The sequence below is a fragment of the Molothrus ater genome, chromosome 7 (assembly GCF_012460135.2).
Source record: "Molothrus ater isolate BHLD 08-10-18 breed brown headed cowbird chromosome 7, BPBGC_Mater_1.1, whole genome shotgun sequence".
NCBI classification, from domain to species: Eukaryota; Metazoa; Chordata; class Aves; order Passeriformes; family Icteridae; genus Molothrus; species Molothrus ater.
The window spans coordinates 13,060,030-13,087,863 of NC_050484.2; the positions used below are offsets into that span (position 1 = coordinate 13,060,030).

At 37.7% G+C, this 27,834-nt stretch overlaps 1 protein-coding gene across 2 annotated transcripts in view; it reads right to left on the reverse strand.

The window, feature by feature from the left end:
* Window positions 1-27,834, reverse strand: part of PARD3B (par-3 family cell polarity regulator beta) — a 394,298-nt gene that overhangs the window by 149,275 nt on the left and 217,189 nt on the right. The window contains exons 16-17 of one of the 2 annotated variants that reach the window (XM_036386685.1): window positions 22,032-22,052; window positions 18,240-18,284 (exon numbers count right to left, since the gene is read on the reverse strand). In XM_036386685.1, the coding sequence (XP_036242578.1) occupies window positions 18,240-18,284; window positions 22,032-22,052 (66 nt within the window). The remainder of the gene's footprint in view (window positions 1-18,239; window positions 18,285-22,031; window positions 22,053-27,834) is intronic. The other variant, XM_036386687.1, reaches the window with a different exon arrangement.

Here is a 27,834-nt window from a genome sequence, read left to right on the forward strand (position 1 = left end):
ATGGGTTCATGTGCCTTTCAAGAGGAACCTGTTCACTCTTTGAAAGTGCTGTTTTCACTTAGTTCAAGGAATCAAATGTCTGGAAAGAAGTTAATAGCTTTAGAAGTATAAAGAGCACAAAGATGCATCATCATAGATTACCAGCAATTTTGAAACATTACTTCATCCTTTAAACACATCATCATGTGTGCATTCTGAGGCAAAAGCATCTCTGCCAACTGTAGTTCATAAGAATAGTTTGTTGCAGTATTTCCCCTGGGTTATTTTTTATCTTGTATGTCCATCTGGTGAGTACAGTCCAGTCAAAAAAATAAAAAAGTTAAAATAATTTGGAAGACACTTACCCACATTACAGCAGATTTTACTGTGTTCTTTTTCTAGCTCTACAGCATTTAAAGATTAAAAAATATTAACATATTAAAAAACCCCCATGCTTTCCAACCAATGTGCTTTGATTTTTTCTTTTTCTTACATTAAGTAACGGTTTCTTCCTTTGCTGATGTTGTACTGGGTTTTTGGTCAAGATTGATGGAATCCATCGAAATATGCTAGATAATGCCAACTTCTGAAATAGTAATCTGCAAATCCTTAATCACAGCTTTGGTTTTCTTTGAGCCTGACAGTTTACTTTGACAGGGCCTGACCTCTAGGCAGAGCACCTTCATGGAGTCAAAGCAGTGACATTAATGTGCCAGGCAGGAGTTACTGTTGATCATCACCCAACCAGGACATAAATGTGTGTTCAAGAAAATGCTGTCAGATATACCGCACAAATAAATAGAAAGAACTGCAAGTTTTATAAACCTTTTCCTGTTAGCCTAATTTGAGATTTAGACAGTAAAAGGCTTTCAAATTCTAATATGATATAGCAGATGACATACTGCCATTTAATACCCTGAATCATTTGCAACAATATCTTCCTTTCTATAGTAATCTCATTTTGAATTTTATATTTTCTTTTTTTAATACTTGAAGGATAGCACATTGATGTCTCTTTGCCCCCAAAACACAGATATTGTCTACAGTTTACTTACAAAGGAAGGCAAATATATTTGGCTATATAGAGTCATACAACATAAAGCTATAAAACTTCATTCTTTGCAAACACATCACTTCTCCACTCATGACTGCTGCTTGTGTTATTAGTCCAGTAGCTTTTTAAAACTAAATAACTAAAACTAATAACTATATATATCAGTTATATTCTTGACATCATAAGCTTTTGCTCCAGCTACAATAAATGCCAGTTTCATAAACATCAAGAACAAACGGTTTGAACAATGTTACAGATTTTAAGCAGCTCTGCCAGATTTCTCTAGCATTTCCATGAGAATGCTGTGGGAGACAGTGTCAAAGGCCTTGCTGAAGTCCAGGTACACAACATCCATAGCCTTTCCCATATCCACCAGGAGGGTCACCTTGTCATAAAAGGAGATCAGGTTGGTCCACACAACCTACCCCTCCTAAACCCATGCTGGCTGGGTCTGATACCATGGTCATCCTGTAAGTGTTGTGTGATTACACTCCATATCAACTGCTCCATTACTTACCAGGTACTGAGGTCAGGCTAAGTGTCCTGTAGTGACCAGGATCCTCCTTCCGACCCTTGTTGTGAATGGGTGTCACATTGGCCAGCTTCCAGTCCTCTGGAACCTCACCAGTGAGCCAGGACTGCTGGTAAATGATGGAGAGTGGCTTTGCAAGCTCATCTGCCAACTCCCTCATCACCCTGGGATGGATCCCATCTGGGCCCATAGATTTATGAACATCCATAGGATTATGCTAATTTTTTCTTGTGTATCAAGAGTGAACACTTGCATCTGTATTCTGCCCTGTGTCCTATTTTTCATCAAATATTTTCACTTTCTTTAGTCTTTTGACTGTGGACAAGTATTTTCTCCACACTCAGAGGGAAAACTGGTTAATCTGTATAATGCATGCCATTCCATATCCTCAAAAACATAATGCAGAACAAGCCATACTGTGGCTGAGTATACACTTATGGCAATCAATCACTAAAGTATTAACACAATTCTTAAAACTTCACGCATATTAGCACATGGTTAATCAGAGAAGTTTGACAGACTCTTCTTCAGAGCTGCTTCTACAGCTTCACAGTATATCAACCCTAACACTGGAAAGTGAAACATACTATGCAATTTACTTCAGAGCAAAAAGTTAAAATCAGATTTTGAAACACTGAGGCTAATGTTATTAGAATAAAAATGTAATGGCTGTTATACCAGATGCTTAATTGGCCCCCCTGCAAAAAAGCAGTCCCCCAGGAAGGAGCTGAAAGCTACTACTTGGGTTCAGCTCTTGCTGAAAGAGTGAAAGAAAGAAACGGGTAATCAGTCATCATTTCTCTTCACAGCAACAACCCTGATAAACACTTATGTGAATAATTTTTTCTGTTGTTGTGGATACTAAGAGTTTACATATGCTAAAAGGGAAGTAAGAAAACTCAAGAGAAACAAGATCTGTTGAAGATTATCAGCTAAAAAGAAGCTATTCTTACCTTCCGTCTTTAAGTCCCTGAATATCTGAAGGCAAGGAGAGGTCTTGGAGGAAAGGAAGACAAACTTGTCATATCTCTCTATTTCTCATTAGGCATTAGCATTTGATACTATCAGAAAGAGGACAGAAGCCATGCAGACTTATTATCTGATCCAGTATGACTGTTAACCTCCTAGGATGTGCTACAGATGAAAGGCGTCCGGAACAACATCCCCACCACCAAAAAGTGCTGCTGCTGCTTCCTGTTTCTATAAATTCCTCATTGCCTCCATTATGAAAACATACAGAACCATGGCCCAAAATCCCACTGCACTTGGTGTAATACCAACTCAAAAGAGAATTAATATTTAACACCTCTGATAATTTCTGATCAAGACTACCCATATTCCTGCAACACTGGCTCACTTTTGAGTGGCAAGACTATAGATCTCAGCACAGAATTTCACTGTGTTCTCTTAAACTTTTTTTGCTATTTCTGCATTTCAAGTAAGTTCTAAGAGAATAGTCCCCTCTTGCATAGATGCTCTTCACAGAAGGCCTAATTTTTTTCAACATAGATAATTAAAAATCCAACAACCCTCAAAGCTCTTCTAGTGCAGCAGCTCTCTGATTTGGAGTTGGTGTTTTGTGGCAGCTTTAATACAGTCTTGTTGCTATGTCACTCTTCAGTGTCTGTAGTCTTAACTCTAGAGAAGACTTAGATGACATTCCTGCATGCTAAAGCATATTGCAAACATGCTTTCTGTTTCATTCAGTTTGATCTAAACCAGCTACCCTGAGTAACAACTAATATTGATATTGCCTGGTACCACATGACTCTTGAATTTTAATCACTAGGTTCTTATTCTGATTAAGCAATTAAATTGCTTAACTGAAAACTACGGGGCAATTGATTTATATGAAGGTACTAAGAAATTCTGTTTGAAGTTTAAGAACAATTCCTTACTAAAGGTTACAAACACATGAAAGCTCTAATTGCAAAAGTATATTTCAGTATTAGTCGTTCTAGTATTGTTGGCCTTCTGATTGTTAATAGCTGCTATTTACTACAGGAGTTATTCCTGGCTTTCCTTTTCTAAAAATCACTACTGAAACAGGCACTCTCTTCTGCTAATGCAAATTACAGTGGAAGTGAAGACTCTTCATATGCTGTAAACATCACTCATCATTAAACTTGGAGAAGAATTATTGTTTCTGCTTCTTTAGCTATAAAAACTTCCTTAAAATGTCTAATTTTCCTTCTTCTAATTTGACTCATAAAGCATTTGCTGTAACAAGATCAAAGATAGAAAGAAAGAGGTGGAGCTTTTAATGCCCAGTTATGTAAGGTCTAAAAGGAGTTATTGTTGCAGATGGTGTCACCAAGGTCTGCGGAAACTGAAATCAGCAGGGCTACCTGTGAGGTGAGAAACTGCTCAAACAAACAAGGGCAGAGTTCACTCTACATTTTGATCATTTTACCACCTTTTTACTCTAGGTGAGAGGATTCCTCTGTCTAGAGTTGACATGAAGCACAACACACACAGAACAATGTCAAAACTTCTCCAAAACTCCCCTAAAATACCCCCCAAACCACCATGAAAACAAGGTTGTGTTGATCTGTACAAGTAATGCTAGGAAGTCTTCTCCTATGATGCTGGGGTTTTCTCATCAAACAGAAGTTAAATGAACACATTACCTGGCTTGAAGAAATCAAGTATATATACCCACATCTCTCACCACTGATAACATTCACTACTACATATACTTTCTCTGTTGCTTTGGCATCTCACAGGGTGAAGGAGCAGTAAAAAAAACAGGTAAGCTAATCACTGACACATAGCACTGTGCTGACTGCTGAGTGCTCAGGTCAGAATTTTAAAAGATTACTGGTGAGCTCTGCCAGGAGAGGAAGAAGGGTGAAAAAGCAAAACTAAGCAAGCAGAGAACTCTGTGGGATTTTATAAAATATTAAGTACTTGCTCTCAGAAAATGAATGTTTTAAGGTTTTCAGATTCAATCTTGTGCCTCATAATTCATGACAAACCCCCCCCCCCCCACTTTATTTATAATAGCTAAGATAATGAATCTTTTTATACTATCACTCTGTACTGTTCCAAATCCAGAGGTTTGGTCCAGCACTAGCTACTTAAACTCAAAGTGATTCTTTATAGCCTATGTGGTTTATAGACTACAGCAGGATTTTCAGCATAGTGTTTGTTATATTAATAAACATTTTTATTTGTTTACACATACAGTAATACTGTATCTACTACATACTAAATAAAATGCATAATTTATTTGCATTTTCCCATCTGATTTTCTGAAAAGGCTCATAAAATTTTAATGAAAGTAGTTAAAGCAACAGACTATGTATTAAAATCATATACAAAAAATGACCTTAAAAGAGTACTATTAAAATTGCAAAGTAAAGAGCTTAGGCTTGAAAAATGGTATGGCAGAGGTGTCCAATTTCTCTCTCTCTATGCACATTCTAATAGACTTTCATTTTATGTCCCAAATATATCATGACAATTTTATTTACAAAACTCCAGTTTCTCTCTTTCAGGAAAGGTCTAGTATTTTCTTCCACATGTAGAGCAATTCCCCTCCTCCATCTGTACTGAGCACAGTCTTTGATATCTGACATCAGCAGTAAACAGCCTTCATGCCTCTTTATCAAAGCCTTGGTAGCAAGGGTTTTTCAATAAACTCTAACGTGATGTCATTTTAAGACAAACACGCACAACCTGTGTCACAGCGACAAGGAACTGAAACAGGAAGATGAAGATTCAGGTTCCCAAGCCTTCAAATTTATATTTTTCTAATGAACAGAGTTTTTCTATATATTTTTCTACATGTGGGGTGTTGGTGGGTGCTTTTTGGTTGTCACTTTTTTTGAGTTGTTTTGTTTTTGTGGGGTTTTGTAGCTTTGTTTGTACATAAACAGCAGTTTTTTGTCCTGCACACCTTTTTCTTCCCCACTGTCCCAGATCAACACAAGCTTGTCTCCCCCTCTCTCGCAGTAATGTCACCCTTTCCCACACTGCATCTTCTCACCTCCTGACATGCCCAATCTCCCTTTCTGCCCCATTCCCAGCACCCTTTTCTAGCTCCCCTCCACTTCTAGTAGCTTCCTATCTTCCCAGCCTCTAGCTAGATATTCTTACCTTTTCCTCTCCTAAACAAAAACAAATATCAGAGTTATTTTAGGAGACAGTAAAAGAACAATCTCTGTCAAAGAAAAAGCAAATAAAACCCACGCTTCAGTTGACACTTGAATGGAAAGTTTTACTTCAAAAGGCTCCAGTTTCATAGAATCTGTAATGGATGTGTCACGCATGACACTTAACAGGTGATAACACAGTGACTACTGCATACTACATCCATACTCTCTACACAAAAAGAGAACAGAAAACCAAGCCTGAGAAAAGGAGAGCAAAGGGCTTTCTTCTGAGACTTAATGAATTATCCATATTTCCTACAGAATGGCAAAAAAAGAATGACTGCAATAAATTGTTTTCTCCTGTAAGTTTTTTAATGTGTTTGCTCTTTCAGTCTAAACTCAGACTGAGAATTATTCTTTGCAGCTATTTTGTGATGGACTTATTAGTCATAAGCAGTGAGTTATTCCATGCAACTGCTGGCAAAAATTAGTCCTTTATGTAAAGCTCATTTTTTTGGTACCTTTAAAATTAAACTACTGTGCTATTTTTTAAAAAGGAATTAAACTCCAGAAGCTTCGATCAAACAATTTTGTCATTTTGCTTTCAGAATTAGGCATCTGAGAAGATTATAAAGCAATAAAAAAAGAGGCATCTGATTAACTACACTATATTGAATTTCTCTTTTATAACATCTCTGTTTGTCAACAGCAGCATTACAACTGGCAACCAAAAATACAACTCCTTTTTTGAACACAGGAATTTATGCCAACTGCAGATAGCAACAAAAATTGTAATTACATGAAAGACCTAAACAAATCAATGCCAGATTCTCTGGTCTGGTCCTTCCACATTGAAACACTTGAAAACTGCCATAGCAAGGTAATAGAGGTTTTTATTTGCAATATTTGAATGTGCAATCACCTTTCAGTAATGGCTGCAGACCTCTAGCACCAAGCACTAGTTCTGTTCTGCTCCTCTGTTTGCCAGGTCCTGACCCCAGTACTGAGAGGGCCACAGTCCGTATTTAAGCTGCTAGAGCAGCAGAGTCAGGATATTGCTGCTGTTATGGCTCTAAGGAAACCAGCATTTTGAAAATGGGCAAACTGCAGAACTAGACTCTGACTCTCTCCATGGAATTCTCTGCTCTGCCCTGAGCCCACTGTTCTCACTGGATGAATGGTTCTTTCCTCCCTTCAGTCTGTGAACTGAGCAATACTAGAACAGGAGAAGTTCTACTGAGAAATGCTCTGCAGCCGCAGTTCCTGGGACTATGCCCTGCATGCTCCCCCCATCCTTCAGAACCTGCAGGTGAACCTTGCAGGTCACAGATGTGCTCTCCTCACAGACAGATATTCAGTCCAAAAAAGTTGCTTTTAGATAAGAGAACCAAGTCAAAGATGGGGGAAGGATTAAGGTTATTTTTCACAACTGAAGGTGAATAATCAAAAAGGGCAGGAATCAGATATAGATCAGCATCAGCATAGATGTCACACTACCTGGGGGAGGGAGGTATGGAGGGAAGGAACATACTAATTTCTTTTAAAAATCCCAAACAAACATAAGTAAGTCTGATCTCATGTTAACAGGGATCTTCTGTACATTCATAGAGTTAAGGTACCAATCATTATGCTTAATACCTGTAGGCCAAATGAGAACCGTGAGAAACTCCATCACCCATGCAAGACTAAACAAAAGCAAATGAAAAATTTCATCTATTTAAACATCGGGCAGAAAAATGGGTAAACACAAGAGAGGAGGTAAGTTTTGAAAGGGCAGCATGGTGCCATTGCCTGAGGCAAAGGGAAGGCACCTGCTGACAGTCAATGGTATCTCAAGGAAGTGCCTTCTACTCTTCTCCAATATGCTTTCCATTTGTCACTGCTATGTACAGAAAAACTCTCCTGCTCTGCTCTTAGCACTTAATTAGGGATGATATTCTCAGTCCTTCTGGAGTGCTCTGTAGGTAAGTGCTAAGTAGCACTGCTTTATTGAAAGACCCACTAAAAATAATGCTATTTTATGAGCTACACAAATAGCAATGTAATTCTTTTCTTCAAAGTTAATTTCTGAACCATATTGCACTGCACATCTTTTATTACACAAAAATGTGTATTAATAAATAGCACCAGCAACCCATTTTATATAATAAAGGCTTATTTCAAATGTTATCGGAAGCAAACATTGTACAAGATACTATTCCAGAAGTGAGCTGGACTAGAAATATCAATTACCTTCAAAGTCCTTTTTATTGACATGGCAACATGATGGGATTCAAAATAAAAAATGAAGGCAAAGAATCATTCCAAGTGGAGAATCCCCTCTCTGTACTCAAGCCTTAGAATATAATGCAGCTGGCAAATACACAGTATAACAAAATTTTTAAAAACGTAAACAAGCAAACTAACCTCAAAATCAAAATCCCAAAAAACCCCACAACTGTTAAATTTTCTTTGGGACTACATAGTTTTTAACTTTCAGTCAACTAATTTAGAAAAAGAAAAGTGTACCCTTCCTCTCTTCAACCAGGAGCTCATTTAGTTCAGTGCTCTCCTTTCTATATCTCATACTTCATGCTCCAAAATATAAGTTAGAGGGCCAGATGTATTATCTGGGAAGTTTTCCAAATTCATTAACTCCTTGGCACCAGTGACTTCAGGATACCCACTGCCAGCACTGAATATCATGCCCAGCATAAAAACAGCTCCTGGAGGGAAAGGATTAATAAAATGAGGCATTCAGCAGTGGCTGCTGGTCTCTTCGGTCACAACAAGCAACTGAAAGAATCACAGTAGCTGCCAGCACTGATCACAGCCAGATTTCAGCACCTAATACTCTGAAGGTCTTTCCTGAATATCTGCAGATCATTCACCACAAATCTTGAAAAAAGCACAGGTATTGCTTAAAGGAACATGAAACCAACAGTCAGAGAAAAGACTGACAGGAAGGCTGTGACTCCAGTTCTAACTGCTGATGGTGGTAAATATTACGCAGGGGCATTAGAATCATATCATCACTTTCTCCTCAATTACAAAAGACACAGACTGAGGAAATTTATTTTGCTTTCTGAAGAGGATGCAGTCTGGCTGTCAACAGCTAAAGGACTGATCACTGAAGAGCCTTACAGAGCCCTAAAAAGGCAGGAGACACGATGGATTCACTTGTTGTTCTCAGCTTTCTTCTTAGGGCCACGGAGGGAGCTCCATGATGGAAACCAGCTTACTATCAGTCATGCAGGCACTATCATGAGCCATCTGTTCAGGCACCATCACCAGAGAAACTCTCTACTTTAAAGATCAACATACAGCAAGAGGCCCCTCAGATTTTAAACATTAAACTTGCTTTGCTGGCTGCTGTGCCTTCCTTTGAATCTTCACAGTTTTAATAAAAAGCACTGATTTATTTACATTCTTCAAATTTCAAATATACTGTTGCTTAACCTTTGCTTAGGCCTAAAGCCTGTTTTTTGGGGTTTTGCCATCTCCAGTCACTTAAAATTTAGTGACAGTTCTTTCTGCATGTGATATGCCAGGATCCCGAGATACCAAGATGTTGTGTCCTAATGACCACATCTGGAGAACTTCAGTATCTATGACCCTGTGTGAAATTCTGCACTAACACAGTTACACTGCTTTTTCTTTCAGAAATAGCTTTATTTCTGCACTCCTCTTCTAGACACATCCACCATATTTACAAGCTCTCCCACGCTCGTATGAGTCAGAAACAACCTGGAACACAAGGCAGCAGGAAGCTCCAACTCACAGCAGAAACTTTCAGCAAAGACAAGAAATGTGGCAGGCTCAGCACAGACAGTCACAGTGGAAAATGTTGCCAGGTCTCAGGAAGAGAATGCAAGCCCCAAACAGCCCACAGCTGGTAACTCCAGCCAGCACCGCGCCGTTTCCTAGACAGGGAATTTCAGTGCACAACAGACAGAGCTCTGCAGGCACATTACTCCTCCAGCCCACTGCAGGTTGGCACACAATGGATTTACCCCAGACACAGGACCACTTACTTCAAATACCAGCAGGCCTTATGTGGAGTGGATGCATTCATCACAACAATTAAAAGTCTACACTTTATTTCATTTTACATTGCCTACACATTCTGGATATTTTAATGCTCTCTCGACCTACTTCACTGAATTCTGCACAGAGCAATATTCAGCAATACTGACCTAGGGGAGAAGTGGCAACTGTGGAATGTGAACATAAGAACCCACCTCCAAGCCTCAGTTAATACAACAATATGCCCAGAATCACTTCAGGAAATGAAAGAGAAAAAAAAAAGTAAAAAAGTAGAATTAGTATTAATGCATGGCTGGAAAAAATACCTGTGTGTCCGATTTTTCTTCCTAATCACTTTTCCCACTTCTGTATCATAATGGAGCTGTAACACTGAAGAACTGCTGAGCTTGAAATTTCCCAAGTCACACTAAACAAAGCTCCTATCCTTTTCTCTGCTCCTAGAGGAAAGAATATCCCCAAAGGAAAAAAGGCTGTTGGTTTGCAACCCTTGGATGCCAACAATTCATACTAAGTAGTACATAATTCCCATATTATTGAGATGTGATCGAAAGGAAGCAAATCTTTCACCACTATTGTTTATTTTAGAACACAGTAGTTTGGATATCTGCCAGATCAGGCCTTCTCCTTTGGGAAAAGGCTGTCCTTTCTGTTATGCACTTGAAGTTTAGTCACATTTAAAAATAAGGCATTCCTCACGCACAGAATCCCTCTTCGGCATCTTGCTCTAATAAACTCATGTCACAGCTTTAGCAGGCAGTTCCCTAGCTATGCATTCACAGGAGTACTTTCTAAAGTTCTTACTCACAGGAACTTTTAAGTTTTATTTCATGCTTGTCAAATGGAAATATCTTACTTTGGTCCCCATTCAGGGCACAAGATTCTTTCACAGAGAAGTCCAAGTTCTTTAGGACCTTCTTGGTAGATGTACACGCACTTTTGTTCTTGAAGTGAGAGTATGAAAAGGGCTTTGCTGTTGAAGCCAGGGGTTGGTTTACTACCCTTTTATAGTACAGAAAATTATCATTTTCTGGGTCAGACAGAATGAAATAAATGCTTCTGCATAACTTAGGCCTTTACAGTGTCATTGGTTCTCTGGTTCAGTACCTTTCTGTGATCAGCTGGACTGAAAGAAAACCCACCTAGGGTAGGGAATCTACTCCCTGTGATTCTTAACAAAAACTGTTTTTTTCTGTCCAAGCTGCCTGTTCACTCCATATGGCCCTTACAAAAGCATCTCCCTGCTTGTCAGACCCAGATGCTTTCAAGGACTGCTCAATCTTCTCTCGCTCCTTAGGACAGGACCCAGAGCACAGCAGCTCAAATAAAACTAAGAGACAGACATAGTACATTAAGAGCAAGTAACATCACACAGTCAAAAATACACAATAACAACTTTCACTTGCCATTGAGCAAACCTCTCAGAAACTTTCAGTTTAGTCCTCAGGACAATAAAAGAGACTCAAACTTGCTCCCCCACTTCCTTTCTTTCAGCACAAAGACATCTCTGAAGATCTGCAAATCTTCTTTCATCCACACTTTCTCCCTCAGATGTGTCTGCCTACCCCCTCCACCCCAGTCAACTTCTTCAGCTTAGGCTGATCCCAGGATCAAAAAGTGTCAGTTACAAAATCATTCTTCTCTTCTCCTGAACTTCTTTTTTTCTTGTTCCCTTGACTAAACCAGAAGAATACCATTCTTTTTTGTAGAATTATTTTTCTGCTAGGTTAACTTCCCACAACAGCTCATCATGGAATGATAGGAATAATAATGGCGGCATAGAGAGAAGGGGGGCAGAAACACATGGCTTGGCCTTTATAAATACAAGGCTATCGTGGAATAACAGGAAAACATTCAGTCAACATGCGATTTTGTAAAAACTCAATTAGACCCTTGAATTTGCATCTGCACTGCTGTTGGTCTAAATTCAGTTTTGCTCTAGATCCTAAATCCCACACAAGAACATGGAGGGAAAACAGGTTTCTCCTGCAAGCTTGTTATTGTTCTCAGCAGATCAGATCTATTCACTTTAATAACTGTAATTCAAAGAAAGATCAACGGGCACTGATCTGTCGTATCTTAATACAAAGCATACTAAGAGTCACAGAACACAAAGCATTCATAAAATCAAAGTGAACAAGTGAATTTAGAAAAGATTCTTGCATTCTAAGGATGAGACAGCAGGGATGCTCTTGTTCAGTTTGCAGAGGTTTACTGCCACTTTTTATTCCCAGGTCCTGCCACTGAGAAAGTGGTTTTATTCATGGCAAGTAAAACAGTGTTAAAAAAATTTAAAAATTAATGCAAGCTCGGCATTTGAATTCAATAAGGGTATCATTTGACATGGTAGATATGGTGATTTAGTAGACAGCTGCGTCATAGTTCTCATCCATCCACTTGCTGAATTTCCCTTCATATGGCATGTAAGCTTGTCTCTCAAATGGGTGGTTCAAGGAGATAATCTCAGCAGTATTCATTTTTGTCCTTCTTGTTTGAAATTTTGGCTGTCTAGTTCTGTTAACCATCTCACCAGCTAAGCTGTGGGACTGGAATAAAGAATGGAATAATGGGAACCATGCAGCTGCAGACAGGAGGCATGGTGCCCAAGACTGCTTTATTCAGCAGCAGCAAGCTTTTAGATCAACATCATAACATCAAACATCACCCTCAAGTGAGGGATTTTTATCTACAGATGACTTTCTCAAGACCTAACAAAAAAGGGGTCACAACAAATCATCATCACACAGTTAATAAAGTCTTAAAAAAAAAAAAAAAAAAAGGAAAGAAAGCTGTCCAAAAAATAGTTACAGCTGGTGAGTTACTGGGAGTATAAAATTATTCTTCTCAAGAGTAAAAATGAGTGGTTGTTTACTTCCACCGAGGAGAACCATCTAACTACGTTATCTGAGAGCTGTTTATCAGCCACATAGACCTGGCAGGCATAGGGGACTGTAAAAAGACCCCTAGCCTGACATTCAGAAGGGGTTTTGACTTACAGCCTGCTTTTCACTAAAATTCAACAATACAGTAAGTTCTGTTAATTTAGAATAATGGTTTGAATCACAGAACTCTAAATGTCCAGCCTTCCTTTTCCTGAGTCAGTCACAAAGCAAACTTCTCATGCACCAATACATACAATTTTTGTCAAACTAGCAACGTTAATCAAGCCTCCCCATTCCCTCCCAGCTCTAACCAATGACAATAGCTACAACAACATATAGCATAATATATAACACTATTATACATGTTTAAAAATAAAGTTCATTTTAAAAGGGTAGCAAAGCCATATTTGCATTGAGTATTAAGTAAGTTAATGTATCCTCCTAAGCTCACTAGACAAGTTGTGCTTGAAGAAAAGAAAAAAACAACAGCAGCAAGGGATTCAACGGAAGCTGAGTGTTTTAATTTTTGGCGTGGAAATTGTTTAAACCCCAACAATACAGTACAGTCAATGTAATATCCTTGACTCTATTCTTTGCCAGACATAAATAAAGGAGAAAAAATTCACTCCACAAGTGACCTGCAGGAAAAAGGGAACCTTACTTTTAGCTACTCAGCTGCATGAACTGATAGATATTCTCAGATGAGAATTTATTTGGAACTGTAACTTCAAAGCAACACTTGGCTTGGAGAATCATAATCAATGTTGATGATGATGATAATGTTGATAATAACATGAACAACAACACTATCACAAGAATATAATTGTTCAGGAGAGATGCCCAACTGAATGTAACAGGGAAAGAGTGAAAAATCTTGCAAAAATATTCCCCACAATAAACCATCAAACATAACCCACAGCTTAATGATTCAAAGCTTACAGAGGCACGAGGTGTGGGTAATAGAGTCAACTGAAGCATTGTAGAAAGGTACTTGCGTTTGTTTTTGTGCCAGTCACACCGAAATAGCACCAAGCATCACATGGGCTGAATGAAGGGAAAAAAATCATACTGCACAGCTTCCAGTGACACCACAGTTTGATTATATCCAGTATCCAAGCCAAGACACACAGGTCAGGCTATGCTGCAATTGCTGAGGTATACTGCAGACTGTGAAGTAGACAAGTCCTCTTTACACTTGCAAGAATGATTGAAGCAGCCAAGTATTACATTCTTATTCTCAAAGAGAAATAAAGTAAACTAAAAACAACCTTTTCTCCTCTCAGAAATGCAAAGGTAAGGGCCAGATTCCGTATGATACACACTTTCAGTTAGTAGCAAGGCTGTTTGGACAGGCACTTCACTGCATATGTCAGGCAGCTCAGCCACTAACATGAGTCTTTTCTACTGTGGACCAAGTTACTATATAAATCCTTATGAACTCAGTACTAAACCCAATGCTCCCCTTGAAAAGCTGAGCTTTAATGACATCTACAGCAGCAAGAAGGCTTATTTAATAAAATTATAAAGTCTGGCATCAGGAGAGGAGAACAGCACTTCCCTATCCACTTCTTCGACATAATTGTGTTACCTGCAAATGAAACTTATTACAATGGCACCAGCCTCAAGCAAGCCCAGCAGCATGCACTAAGCTTTCTGTAGTCTTTCCTAAATCCACTATTATTCCCCACCAGATTCCTTGATTAAAAGGAAGCCTCTTGAGCTACAAAACTATGCATAAACCACTGGATTTTTCTGGTGTTCCAATAGCTCACGCTTAGCTTTAACAAAACCTCAGTAAAATGTCCTTAATGCAGAATACATCCTGGCATTAAAGAATGCAGAAATACACCAAGACCTTTAACCTAAATTATTCCAAACTAGCTCCACTTTCCATGTGAATTGCAGTTTAACCACAACTCAGTCACCCACACATGAGGTAGTACAGCTGTGATGGCACTCAGGCCCAAGGACAGGCTGCCCTTGCAGGATTTAGCTGCACAGCTGCCTCTCCAGGCCTTCCTTCCCAGAACACCAACCCTACCTACAGGCTGAACAGCCATGTGGAAACTGCACTGGCAGCAAAATTAACAGTAAGGGGCAGAGCTTGACCAGAAGCATCCTTCCAACTATCCCAATGGGTCTTTTCCTACTCAACTCCTAACCCTATCTCTTGCCATATGTTGGGGTTTAACCACACAGCATTAATTCAAATTCAGCTTGGTAGCAGAAGTACCCCTTATCACTCAGCCTTGCTGGTACTAAGCCATAGCTCAGTCACATGTTCCTCACATAGCAGCCAGCAAGAAAATATGATCTTACTCATCTTGTTTCAAGACTGTCTTGAAACACAATCCCAGCCAAAAGCATGGTCTAGTGACATTAAAATAAAAATAGGAAAGCTTTCTTGACCATTTTGTTAATTAATATGTCAGAGCTCATAAAGAAAGACTCATCAGCTTTTCTCCAGCACTGCATCATCTGAAAGAGCTGTGTCAGCAGAGACCTCAGCAGACAGTCAATACATGCTAAAGTGTTCTAAGCAGTAACTCAGAGCACAAAAAAGAATTTTAGAAAAAAAAATTAAAATAGCTGCAAAAAAATCAGTACTCAATTTCATTATTTGATATAAATCAGGTTATATTTGATATGCAATTCTTGCCCTTCTTTATAAAGGATATTCTCTTAACTGTCATAGAACTGCTTTTACAAGAACCTAGGAGTTTTATGAAAAACTAAGCTAAAGCTGCTGATTTTTCATCTTTGTGAATTTTCAAGGATCTTCCCTGCTTATACAACAGAGGCACCACTTGTCTGCTTCTCATTCTCATCATTGGTATTGACATACCATTGCTGAGCACACAGGAAGGCAGGAAGGTTACAGAGGACAAATTCTTTCTTAGAGGATTCAGAGAAGTTGTCTTACACACACACACACACTCACTCATGCACTTTGAAATCTGTTTTTTTTTTTTCCAGAAAAGGACCAGGAGGCTCCAGTGCTTTTGCTGATGGCACTGCAGAAAGTATTTTCAATAGTATTCTTAGTATTTTCAATACTAAGAACACCTGTAAGCACAGCAGGAGTCTTCCATCCAGTAGGATGAAATACAGACCTCATATGAGAACCAGAACTCACAGGTAGATTTCTGTAAGGGTCATATATGTACTTGGAACAAAGCTCCAGCCACCTTTCCACAGAACATGCTTACAAGCTCAGGATATGTCCCAATATACTTCTAAAACCCAAATCTACTCTTTAAGTAAGGTGGGGGGGAAAGGAACCACTGCTTGTGGGTGCAGTATACAAAACGACAGATGGGGCTAGAGCTACAGATCCTTCTAATGCCTCAGTCTTACAGAGAATTGTGAAAACCCTTCTTGAAATTAATGCACACCTCTAACTCCTGCTGCTGCTGCTCCATAACATGTGATATGTGAGGGATAAAGTAGCTGTTCCAAAAGCTGAGACTAAACGCTTGAAGAGCCACTGCCCAGAAGAAATAGAAAGGATATTTCCCTAGAGAGAATTACTCAGCTGTGTATTTTACAGAACAAGTCATGTTGAAGGAGAGACAGGATAATTGCATTGATTGTTAGTAGGTGATAATTAATTCTGTAGAGAAGTACATTTAGTTTCCTGAAGTCTAGAATTGGATGGAAACTCCATTCTGTAATGAGAAAAAACCTGTGCTTTGCTCATAGCACAAGAAGCTGCAATGTCTCCCTTTAACGTTCTTAAGACACCTACAGGAAGGCAGCACAATGAATAATGTGAAAACAGAACTTTTCACATCACTGTGACTAAACGTCACAGTGGTGGGACAAAACGTCAGACAATTGCACATATATTTCCAGAAAGCATAGAGTAAAAAGGGACCAGAGAAAAAGAACACCATGTTCTTCAACAGACCTTTAAATTAAATATTTGAATGGAAAAATGTGGAAACCAAAATTGCAGCTTGATTTCCTTTATGAAGTGTTAGGAAATGGAACATAGAGAGCAGGAGAAATGTTTTTCAATGGTATTTGAACAGTATTTAAAGAGGATAGGACCAATAAAAATAATTTACATGCCAACTGTCTCAGAAGTTAGCTAAATTCTTTTATTCATACAGGGAAAAAAGAAGAGAAACAACTTGAGCAATCTTTGTATCTATTCCTTGGGTGATTTGTTGGCCACTGATTTTAGTTTATGAAAAAAGATCTTAGGTATATGTAAGAGATCTGTGAGGAATAAGTAAAGCAAACAAGTCAAAGTTCAATAAATAGAGGTCCACATGTTCACATAAAATCTGTAGGTGTCTTCAAACAGAAAACTTTTCAAAGTCAGTTTTCAAGAATCTGCAGAAGTGTGCAGAAGAAAGATCAAATGTTACTAAAAATTATAAAGCTTAATGTACCTAAAACAATTGACTGCCAAAGAGTTATAATCTTATCCCTCAATATTCTTTGATAGCAGTGAATTCCATTGATCTTTGGTAAACTGCATGATGTTGCAGTGTTTGTAGTAATTTTTCTGAACAGGGAAAAGCCCAAGGGCAACACCCTCAGGTTCTTCAAGTTGACAAGATCATTTCTTTGAAGCTTTCACATTCCCAAAAGAGAAAGTTGAAAGAATTTTTTTTCTTCCCAAGAGTGATAATATTACAAGACATATGAACTATTCCCTGATTCAGAAAGAGAATCCAAGAACTTCACAAACCTAGGAAAGATGCCAAAAAATTTAAAAAGAATTTGTCCACTAAGTTCAGGAAAAGGTCTTCAGATAAGGAAAATCCACACCAGAGAACTAAAGAAGGACACCCAGCCGTACAGAGAAAGAATACCATAAACAATCAGGAATCTCATAGCTGACCTCCTTTTGCATTAATTCAGCTTAGACCTATCCATGGAGTGGGAAAGGGCAGTGTACAATGTGCTACAAAGGGACAGTCTGAAACTTCAGGATTTCCTAACATCAGAAGACACTGCTGAATAACTGAAGTTTTCTAGGAAGTTTAAGGTTTCTCATGTCAGGTTACCCACAGCTCATGAAAAATTACAATCTTATGTGACAATGCCTTGGAAGTTTTTTTAATACAACAGCTTCAAGTTGTACAATGCCCTGGCATGATTGGCAGAACTTATTTAGTAAGCAAGTAGAGTAATTGCAGCACTATGGATTAATGCTTTTTATTATTATTGCCTGAAAAGTTTAAGAAAAAACAAATTATTTCTCCTGCACAAGCACAACAAAAGGAAAAGCTGTAACTTTTTTTTTTTTACTCTGTAAATTTTTTTATCTTTGTCTTCAGTATTCCTGGTAATGGAAGTGTAACTCTGAGCAATAAGAAAAAGCAAATAAATACTTGTCATTCTCAAAGTGTGTATTGTTTAAGTCTCTACAGTCCATAATAGTGCACTTCTACTTGTTTGAAAGTGCATTTTCTCCAGTTTACAACACCTGTACTGAAAAATAAAGTTACAGCTCTTCCTGAGAATGACTTGCCTACATACACTGCCTGGCTAAGAGCAACCCCTAATTCATCATCGTTCAACTTGGAGTCAGTGCTTACAAAGTAATGCCTCAATTTGCAAGTGTCTTTGTCACCACAGTTCATGGAAGCTGACTTCATTTACTGCCCATACTACTTCCAAGTTGCTGACTTTTTCTCCAAAATAGGACAGCTTACCCGATTTGTGTCCGGCCAACAAACCAACTTTGCTTTCATCTGCCACTGGAGAAATAAAAGAAAAGACACAAAGATCAGAAACTTATTTAAATTCACAAGCCTTTGAAACACTGTCAAATTATTTCAGACACAGTATCCTGAATCTTTAAATTATAATAATAGGAAAAAAAATCCTTTCTTTACCTAATCCACATGGGGTGCTTCAAAGTCCAAATATCTGAATCAAAGCCCTCTGAAACCAATAAAACGACTACCAGCAGTCCTTGTGGATTACAGATCAGGACCTCAGAACTTACACACTCAAAACTGAGTTGTCAGAAGAGCAATTGCACTTGTAAATAACTCATTTTGCCAGACAAATCACAGGGCATAGGAGAGTTGTAACATTTTCAGATCAAAGACCTCAATTGTAAAAAGAATCCAGATGTGGAAACCTTCCCATCTGCAAGACGTCTCACTGGCTCACAAGACCTCTGCAGATAATAAGGTCTCCCAAACCCTGATCTTTTTAAAGGTTTATGCATTTTTTCTATGTTATATTTTGTCTATAAATTGTAACTTTGTAGTATTTCACATCATCTTATAAAGAAAGATGCTTGCAGTAGCAACAGTTTGCAGACAGTAGTGGAGGAGCAAATTCTGAATGTAACAGGAATTGGAAGTCCTGTCAGTAACTTCAGTTTATTGTCATATAACTCAAGAAACTAATTAAAATACTCTCCTGGAGGGCTGAGGGGAAGAGCCAATCACTATTTCTTAAAATGAATTCTATGCAAAAAAACCAGCAGTCAATGTAATGTTAGGGATGATAAAACAAGAACAGGAAATGAATGTTAGGGTTGAAAGCTTATCCTTCAACTCTGCCTACCCAAGCACTCCCTTATAACTCACCTTAAAACATAATCTCTTTATATGATAAAATAAATTGTCAAGTCATACCAAAAATTCCATAAATGCAAACTTAAACAAGCTCTGTACAGCAGTCACTATCAAAAGTTTACACAGAGGGTCATCTGCCATAATACCAGAACCTGCTATTTTCTACCTAGGAGAGAGCAGTACGGTCGTTACTGACATTTAGGAATTACTACTGGGAAAATAATGACAGTAAATATTTTCTTATATTGCCTCTGCACATTTAGGGAAGCTTTTACCCTCAAAAATCAACATCAAATTGAGGACTGGGATTCACAAGTGGAGTCATGAATCCACAAATGACCACTGTATTTCTTCTCTACTTCTGTGACCCAATTGCCCTCTGATATCAGCAAATTGACATAGTGTATGGTTTTTATGGGATGTAGGCACTAATAAAGGAAGACTAATTCTGCTTGCAGCATTATGTGGAGATTCTGCTAAACAAAACTGCAGTGAGACTAATTCAAAATTAGAAGTGCAACCAGAACTGAAGTCCTTGATTTTTCAACTTCTTTTTTGTCCCTGGAAATGATAACTATCGAACTCCTTGCTATGCAGTTTGATCCTACAATGCAAAATGACTGGACAAGGATTTACTATAAGGATAGCTCAAACTCCTTTTCCTGCTCCCTCCTCCTAAATTTCTCTCTGAGCAAAACAACTGAGGAAAACTTTGGTCCTAAAGGTTAGTGTTTTGACAAGTTATGATTGTGTGAAAACAAGGGATTATAATGGAAACGGATTCACAGCCTTAATTATAGCAGTCACTAGTGGCAACCAGTATAATGTATGGTAATTACTTAAAGCAGGTAATGTTACAGTACATAGGAACTTGAAAAAAAAAAGACAAAACCCAAGGTTCACAGTAAATTTTTAAAGCTATGCTGATGACTTGGTTTGCCTGAAACTAAGTTTTACATTATTAAAAGGGATAAATCCATTTAACTTAATCATACTTTACACACCAGCTTCACACACAAAAATTAGATTTTAATACTGGAGGGAAAGGAAGAATAAAATGATTAAAAAATGAAAAATAATCTTACCAAAATACAAGGTTAGCATTATGAGCTTAAGCACATACATGCACAAAACCTGGGAAATGCAAATATTAAAGTTCTATATCAAAGTTTGAGCAAAATACGTGTGCACCTCCACAGGGTAGTTTTCATTTCATGGGTTATTATGCTCAGGCAGGGCTTTTTAGGCTGGCCATCTTTCATTAGATTGAACAGAAGTAGCCCAGAAAACTCACTGAATAAGAACCCCATTGCTTCCCTTGTTTCCCCTGGCAACAAGGAGAAGACCACAGGAAAAAATCCAATAAAAACAAAACCAGAAAAAGGCTAACAGAAGATAAATACTTTGTATGCCAAGGTTGAAAACTTTGTAACCAAAGATTTCGTTTAGGAAATACATGGGACATGCTGTTCCACAAAATAACATTTGAAAACACTTCTTTGCATGTTGTTCAAAACTGATACAAACATTCAGTTATGACAAAAATAGTCTCTCTCTAGTTCTTGGCCTTTGAAAAAAGGAAAGAAGTAAGAGGAAATTTCTTTCCTAAAATTCTATTAGTTTTGGCCTGTCTTTGTAGAAAATCACATGAAAGATTTTAAACAAGAAAAAAATACCATCTACTCTTAAAACTCAAGTAAAAGGAATTCTAATTATTTTTATATTGCAATATCAGAAAGTAATTACTTTGCAAATAACTGAAATATTTCAGCTCAAGAAGACCACACTTGGGAATGCACAAGTAAATATTTTTATGAAGACACTAGAATTACTGTATATTTTGAGCTAGAATTATTAAATGCATAACATCTCAAAAAAATAGAAACCACCTAATTTGGGACTCCAAAGAAAAAACTCAAACAAAAATCTGGGAAGGATTCAGACAAGAGAATAAATAGATTGACAAACAAGAAGATACTTCTCCTTTACTTGTTAATCAAATACTTCACATTTTGAAATGTCCCTGAAACCCCAGGGATTTGTTAGTTCATGAAGTTATTAATATTTGTCTGTGGAAATCATGCTAGCTCTTTTTAAGTTACATCTATTATTTAGGAACCACATTTTCACCACAGAAACCAGTTATGCATTCACTGTCAGTACTCAAAGTAATTGCTGAAATAAAAGATGAAAGAAGTTTTGCAGCTACTTAATAAAATCATGGACATTTGGGGGCCTAGCAAGACCACAGATTATGAAAGAAGTAATATTACTAAACCAAACAAATCTGCCCAGCTGATAGCAAACCACTGATACTTTTTTTTAAACTATGCCAACAATCACTACAGAGAGTAAGAAATCCCATCTCTTTACGCCATGAGTTTTTTAGTATTCCTACGGTAATACTCTGGAATGCTGTTTTGCTTCAAGAAAATAGATGTTGTTATTTAACAACAGTAGAGGTACCCAACATGCCTTTGTGTCCTTCCACATAAATGTTTTGACTGCCATTTCTGTGCCCTGCTCAAGATAGCCATTTCATTTGAATTGCATGACTTCCAATGGTTTAGTACACAACAAGCTTCTGGACTTCTCAAAGTCTGTGCCAAATCCAGTCCAGGCTTACACACAGGCTAACAATCTAGCTCCAAACTGTGTTGTAGAGAAGCACAAATCAATGCTGCTGCCAATTGTCATAACCAATTTCCCCCCTTCTGCCCAGTTCAATTGCTGATCCATTGCATTACTTTTCCCCAAACCAGAGTTACTACCATTCACAAGACACAAGGTTCCCTTATTCAACTGAAGTGACACTTTCATGAAGCATCAGTTTTGCACATTGATAAAGAGCTACTAAAAAACCTTCTAAACATCTGAAAGTCACGTGTTTCTGCTGGACAAACTGACACGTACCTTTGAAGACCGGCTGCAGTTCTGCACTCAGAAAAGAAGCAAACAAGGATTAAAATTACAATTAATGAGGAATAAAATTATAAGACACTGAAACACAAAAGAATTTCCTAGAAAACAAATTTCCTAACAAATACCTTTGTTAATTAATAGGAAGCCAAATATAAATTTCTTATTGTTCAGTAATCAGTTCACAAGGCCTGTATTCCCAAACTATTTATATAAATGATGCTTCCACACTTCTCAGAATCCATCAGTTTCTATGGTATAAACATATGATAAGAAAGCAAAGCCTCAAATGGGTCACGTTTTTTACCTGGTGAACTCTATCCTTACTCAGCCCTCTCATCATAATGAAGACAGCGCATCATCAATTAGTTTTAGTCAGTGATAGTGCCAGGAACGTAATTCTCCTGCCAGTTTTATTTTATGGGTGATGCGTTTCCCCATCTAGGAGTGGCATAAATCACTTGGAGAAATGGTGTCAATTGTCTCACAACCACCACTTAGAAAATGTTGCTTACTGTTCTAGGTCTGCCCCAAAGTGCTATGTACATAGACCAGAGGTTAAAATCCACACTAGTGACAAAACGTGTGTATCAGGAAGGGTAAACCTGCACTGGCTTCAAATATTTCTGTTCAGTAATTCCTTCTGTTCACCTTTCTTCCAAATAAGGGCATTTGTTCTGGGGAGACCTAGATATCCACCAGCTACCCACTCTTGAAGGTTTAGGAGTCCTTAATAGATTTCTGCTCACTTCAGTGTTGAAAAGCACAGAGATTACCAAAAAGCTTGCAAAAGGGCCAAGGAAAAATTATACTTATGAAGTAGGAAATAAAAAAAAGATAAACCTTTCCCAAAATGGCATCTAAGACAACATTCGGGATTTCCTGTTCAGCACATTTAAAGACTGGAACAAATCACATCCAAACCATGATTCTGGATTCTTTTTCTCTCCTGTACAAGGTTTTCTCTAATTAGATTTTTCAGAACAATTTTTGTTAGAACTGATTTAATACTTCAATTCAATTGTATTCAGAGAAGATCCTCAAGGGATATATCTTGTATGTCAGCACATGAGAATGAAAATGCTTAAGCTTGCATTTGCTATTACTACTACTTGTTGAAGAACCAGAAGTACAGTTGAGGCTGTCCACTAAGCACATTTAGCTTTAAATGGAAGGTTTTCTCCTGGCAGAAAAAAATCACTGCTTTACAATTTCCCAGCCAGCATGATATGAATTTCTTCACTTTCTAGTAGTGCCATAACTACTCATTCTTTAGGGTTACGCTGTTAATTGAGGCCATTGTGGCTTCTTTTACACTTTTGTTGTCTTTTGTAATCCTCTCTCACCTCTGTTCCAGAGAAACCACACTAGGCTAAAACTCCCCCCTGCACCTGCACGTCTTCCACATGTCATTAACACTTCTTCCAAATTCCTAGGGTTAAACTGCAAGTTCCTAATGTAATCTGTCACTCACTGATTGAAAACATTGATAGGGAACAGATTTAAGACAAAGTTTAGACAACATATTTATACCAGTGTTCTTAAAAGTTACTTCATTATCATCCTTACTTTCTTTCTTACAGTAGCTATACATTAACTTAATTGCTATTTTATCCCCCTAACACTTCAATAATCTAACTGCATTAACAGATCCACTCAAACTTACACTAAAGCAACCTAAAAAAATACCACCTCAAGCATGTGTTACCACATTCTCAGCTGTGTCACCATCACAACCCGTGTAACGCTCTCAGTCTGCTCCACAATGAACTTCCTTTAGTCCTAGAAGATTTCTACAAAACCAGTCCAAACAGTTGATAGTCTCTTTTGCCTACTTCTGCCTTTATGCCACAACTCACTGTCCCCTCAACCGCACTAATTTGGTGTAAAACTGAGTAACAAAATTAGCCTTGTTAAAAGCCTCTCTTTTCATACAGAAAAAACCCTAATTTCAGTCTCATTTCAATTCAGTTAACAGCATCCCTATCACTTAAGAAACGATTTTGTTTCATTCCTGAATTACAGATCTTACAAACAGAAATTTGAAAGTCATTTAAACTATGAAAACGACATTGTGCTCATTCGTAAAAATTGATTCTACACAGAGCCTCAGAAAATATACATCTAATCTGACAGTACTAGAAAGCTACTCATGACATAAGTTAGAATCACGTTAAAATCTCTTTTGGCCCATGATACCAAAGATAATCACAGCCATAAGCAATACAGTTTTTCCTTAACCCATAACATTTTTGTTCTTGAAAAATCTCTCTTCCAAAGATGATTTTTTAATTACTAAGCCAGTAACATTGAATAGACTCTTAGAATTCTGATCCATCTTCTCCATTTCCTCATTAATGCTCTAACAAGCCTAACTAGCTCCTAAATGCAGTTCTGAAATTGGTTTCAAGTCAAAGCAAACAAATAATTGTATTCCATACACACAACATGGTTAACAAAACAATGACTTTAAAATACCAAACTACTTTTTGTCCCACTAATACCATAACTCTCACTAGAGACCTCCCAAATGTATTCTTTTAATTGTATCTGAATCCAAACATTGCTTGGAAGACCAATCTTCATTAGCTCTGTCTGGTCCTCATTTGCCTATGTTTTAAGATATTTATTTCAGTTTACAGAAATTACACCCAGAGTAAAAATAATCTGCTTCAGAGCAAACCATGAAGCAGCTAATAGCATCTTGACTGCATTTTCCACATCCTTCTGGATATGGGACACGGGTTTCCCTCCATTTTGAGGCATTTTAAAAGTATGAACTGTAATTGAATGCATCCCTTCACTAACAAAGAAATTAGCATTTAGTTAAATATTGGCTTCCTTGCAGAATACTCTACCTTATACCTTGCACATTTACTTGCTAATTATTCCTAAATAAGTAAGCTGCCCGATATTTTAATAAATATGCCCCAAGGTTAAGGGATTCCAAGTATGTCTAATGATGTTTCAGCAAACAATATTTCACTCACATTTAAAATCAAGTAAAGGACATATCCATTTCTTCAGGCTATAGAGCTTAATCAGTTAAAATTTATGGGGTTTTGCCTTTGATGAGGAAAAGAAGAGGGAATTAAGCAGCACCTTGGGACAGTGGTCATGGGTTATTATACCAACATCCTCAAATATAAATCTACACAGTACTTCGCCTGAATTGATACCCAACAAAAATGCTACATACTCATATGATTCAATTTCATGTTGCTTCAGGTTAAAACAAGCTACACTTTCATGTGCTTGCACACAATTCCCATGGCTGTAGTTTTTACAGTACATTTATGCACAGTCTAAATCACTCCTGTGCATAAAGATTTATGGAAAGTAAGGGTGCTGGAGATAGATAATAAGACACCTTCTTTCCTTTCGTTTTCATAGAGCACACTAATGTAACAATAAAAAAAACAATTTCACATTAACATTACAAAAATTTCCTTTTTAATATAGTTAAAAGAACAAACTATTGAAAAAGGATTCTGACAAAATATTATATAGAAATTCTCCTCTAGAGAACTGTGGTAATGCAAGGGAAAATGTGTGTGTACAGAAGGTTGTTAAAAGGAAGGAAAAATCATCCTTCCAATTACTTATTTAGAAGTCATTGATTTCTTAATTTTCAATATGCTGTTAAGTTCCAAAAAAAGTGTTCCAGTTCAGTGTGAAGAGAAAACACAACATTTATTTCCGCCATTTTTGATTTTGTTTTGCTTATTTTTAACACTATTCTCAAAGCACAAGCCCAAGCTTTGCATGCAGTGAAACTCTGGTCAGTACCAAGTCAGACTTTGTTTGGTTCTGCATAAATTCTTGAAGTCACAGTTATAATTGGGATCTTTGCTTTGCTAACATATGGATGACATGGCTGAAGAATAAAAAAAAATATGCAACAGAGAGGATGTGTCAAGTGCCAGAATCAGCAGAAGAAAACAGGGAGGCTGTGCTCTTTTTATCACCACCAGTTCAATATAAAAGTAGGCAAGGCAAAGAAATATCTACCATAAGACACAGGATGTGAACTCTGCCAGTGACCCAGAAAGTGCTGTCATTATCTCAACACAGCAGCAAGGAAGAACATTAAGACTTATGGCTGACATGGAACTAATCTGTAGCCTATTATTCTGAATGAAGCTGTAAATTTTGAGAAGCATTTGATCACTGTGGAAATGATGGATTCCAAAACAGAGGACCAGTCACCCTGCCCCCAATACACTCTGCACAAGGACATCTGTACGGATGAAGCAAGTTCTGCTCATCTCTGCAAAACCAAAAAAAAGTATCATTACCACTACATGTGCTTTTTTCTTCTTTTAATTTCTACAACAGTAACTCAATAACATATGCCACTGATATTTATTTTATTTTTTTAAAGTAGTTTCAAGCAAAAACTAATTCATCTGGAAAGAAACTGAGTTGTTGAAACACACCAACTTCAGGCAATGCTACTTTTGGGTTCATGCTATCTCTGAATTTGGCAGTTAAGACTTGTGCCAGTCCACAGGACTCACAGCATGGCAGCCTAAACAAGCAGGTGGCAGTGGTTCATACCCTCTGCTCCTGTCCAGCTGCCCAGCCAACAGTCCTGACATACACCAAGTGTCAATAAACTAAACTCCAGCTGCCCCACTGGCAAGTAACCTACACCTGGATGTGCCAAGTTCCTTTCACTGCAGGCTTTGCTCTGGAGAGTGGTAACAACAAACTGATGCACAGTTAGCAGTATTGAACATTTTTTCATTATCCATCATTATTACCTCATATTATTCACTGAGGATATTAATTTATAGAAATTATTATTTTGTAAATTGCTATGACTGGAAAGCAGATTAAGCACTCAAAGGGTTCTGGGCTTAAATATGTATATAACTGAAAAGAGAAACATCAACATTAAATGAGCCTCCATAGTGAACCTGTGTAATTATAGACTAATCTTTACAGATTTGCCTCTTGTATATACATCAGGCCTCATCAAAGCCAGGAAGACCCTTAATATACAATTTCACTAGCTTCCTAATTTAATGAATTTATCATTTTCACATAAAGTTCACAATCTATAGTAATATCTGGATTTTCTTCTGTTTAAAATGTTACCCACCTTCAATGATCCTTTGCATGGTGATGTGATTAAGCAATCCCGGCCTTTGTAACCTTGTAATTGAGCAATGGGTGCATTACACACATTTCAAGGTGAAGTAGAATGTTTCCTAAGTGAGTAGCAGTACAGATTTCACATTCTTGCCCTGTATTAGACAAATTCTGTTGTCTGCTGAATTTGTGATTGTCATTCTGGGTCTCTAGACCCAATCTCTGGGTGATTTCACAGATCTGTGGAGACACATGATTCAGAGGCAACTTGGTTTAAAAAGAAAGGAACTGCATCTAAATCATGTGTTCTAAGGTCTCACAGTTCTCCTCCTGGACTCCAGTTCTGTGCTTTTTTCTGTTCATCCTGTCAGATTTATTTCTGAGAGGACTGGCAGAACTTGAGAACAAAAGAAATGTACTAAGTGTACAGTGTCCCATGACTACTGGAAAAATAGGGCCTAGATCTTCTCAGAGAAAGAACATTTCTCCTTTGCTACCACATCTGATGGAAGATTACTTCCCTATTTCCTTTTTTTTTAGCAGTGCATTGAAATCAGTATGGGTACACAGCTGCATGCTGGGGTGAGAAGTTACTGTTGGTCATGACTGCAGTTAAGCAAGAAGCAAGCAAAAAAACCCCTAAGAAATAACTTTGCTTTCCCAAAAATCCATCCTGGAAAGTCTATTATCTGAATGCTCT